The sequence below is a fragment of the Camelina sativa genome, chromosome 2 (genome assembly GCF_030686135.1).
Source record: "Camelina sativa cultivar CO46 ecotype springtype chromosome 2, ASM3068613v1".
In the NCBI taxonomy this organism is placed as follows: domain Eukaryota; kingdom Viridiplantae; phylum Streptophyta; class Magnoliopsida; order Brassicales; family Brassicaceae; genus Camelina; species Camelina sativa.
Window position 1 is genome coordinate 12,316,533 of NC_141881.1, and position 1,519 is coordinate 12,318,051.

General features: G+C 36.3%; 1 protein-coding gene across 1 annotated transcript; it reads left to right on the forward strand.

The window, feature by feature from the left end:
* The first annotated feature begins 646 nt into the window (after nt 1-646).
* LOC104721976 (auxin-induced protein 15A-like) lies at nt 647-1,519 on the forward strand. The gene has a single exon (XM_010440065.3). It carries the CDS (start codon nt 677-679, stop codon nt 1,049-1,051), a length of 375 nt encoding a protein of 124 aa, XP_010438367.1. The 5' UTR covers nt 647-676; the 3' UTR covers nt 1,052-1,519.

Below are 1,519 nucleotides of genomic sequence, written 5' to 3' on the forward strand. Positions count from 1 at the left end.
CGTACGCAGGATCTGATTAATCCTTGCGTCTTATGTGTATAAAATTTTAACTTCTTTTTTTCTTGGTTAATTAAAGGGTTTATATAAAATCTTAACTTACACGAACAATAGTGTATTCAGCTACACATGTAAAATAATGATCCAAGAAACTATATAAAACTGCATGAATGCAATCTATATCGATTATAAGAAGAGTGTTAATTGTTCTTTAACCGTATTCCAATAATAAGATTATATAACATATATATGAAAATTTTAACCCCCCACAGCTATTACCATATACTACTTTAAGTTTGTTGATCTATATAGTATATACTACTCGTAATTACTTGTTATATTGTGTTTTTAGTATCCGATGATTGTCAACACTAAGTAGAATTTAGGAATATCTGGTTACACTTGGGAAGCGATGAGATTATCCCATATTTTGGCAAAACAATTTGTAAGAAATTTGAAAACTGAATTAGTAAAATGGATATGAATAAGTTCATCATTTTTAGTTTATTTGGAGTTTATTCTCACAAAAATATACTACAACTACGTGAATGCATTTCTAGAGGGCACACATTCCCAAACCCGACAATAAATAATAAATATTAGTATGTATAACTATATATAAGCGTACCCAACTTCCAAATCGAAGTGGAAAACACAAAGATCCCCACAAAATCCGTTAATGTCCTGTGACTCACTCACACCCAACACAAATAGGTCACTATATAATAGGCTACATATAACTATGCCTAACAAGGTCACTGACATGCACTTCCACAAAGTAGAAGAAGAAGAAGAACATACTGGAGAGAGCAGATCATCCTCAAGAACACCGAGAGGGCATTTCGTGGTTTACGTTGACACAAACAAAAAGTTGGAGAGATTTGTGATTCCCACAAGGTTTCTGAAGAGCCCATCTTTCCAGAAGCTTCTTGAAAAGGCTGCCGAGGAGTACGGTTACGCAGAGGCTTACCGTAACAAGATTGTCTTGCCATGTGATGTCTCTAGTTTCCGAAGTCTCGACATGTTCCTGAATTCTCACGGCAAGGGACATTAACCACATGAGCCCACTACTTATACGTATTAGACAGCAATCGGAGATCTCTCACTCGGCGACAACAACACGACAAGAAGAAAAGAGAATGACGCAGTTTAACCTAAAAGAAGCATCTCGTACTTCTTCTTCTGACAACAACACGACAACAAGATGTCTAGACAATGGGCCTAAGTTGAAGCCCACCAAACGAGTCTGGAAATGCAAAACGTCCAAGCCCACCAAAGCTCCTGAGTCCATTAAGGATCCAAGCCCATCTGTAAAAGAGGAAGAAGATAAGAAGAAGGAAGCTTCTGGAAAGTTCTCTAAGAATAACAACAATGACAGCTGTCTTCTATTGACCAATAGGTTCAATTGTTTAGAGGATGAGGATACCACCTAAACCTAATGTGAAGACTATATAAATGAATAGAAATGTAATAGCCTCTCTAAGGAGAAATAATGAGAAAAGCCAAGAGCTTACCTTCTTTA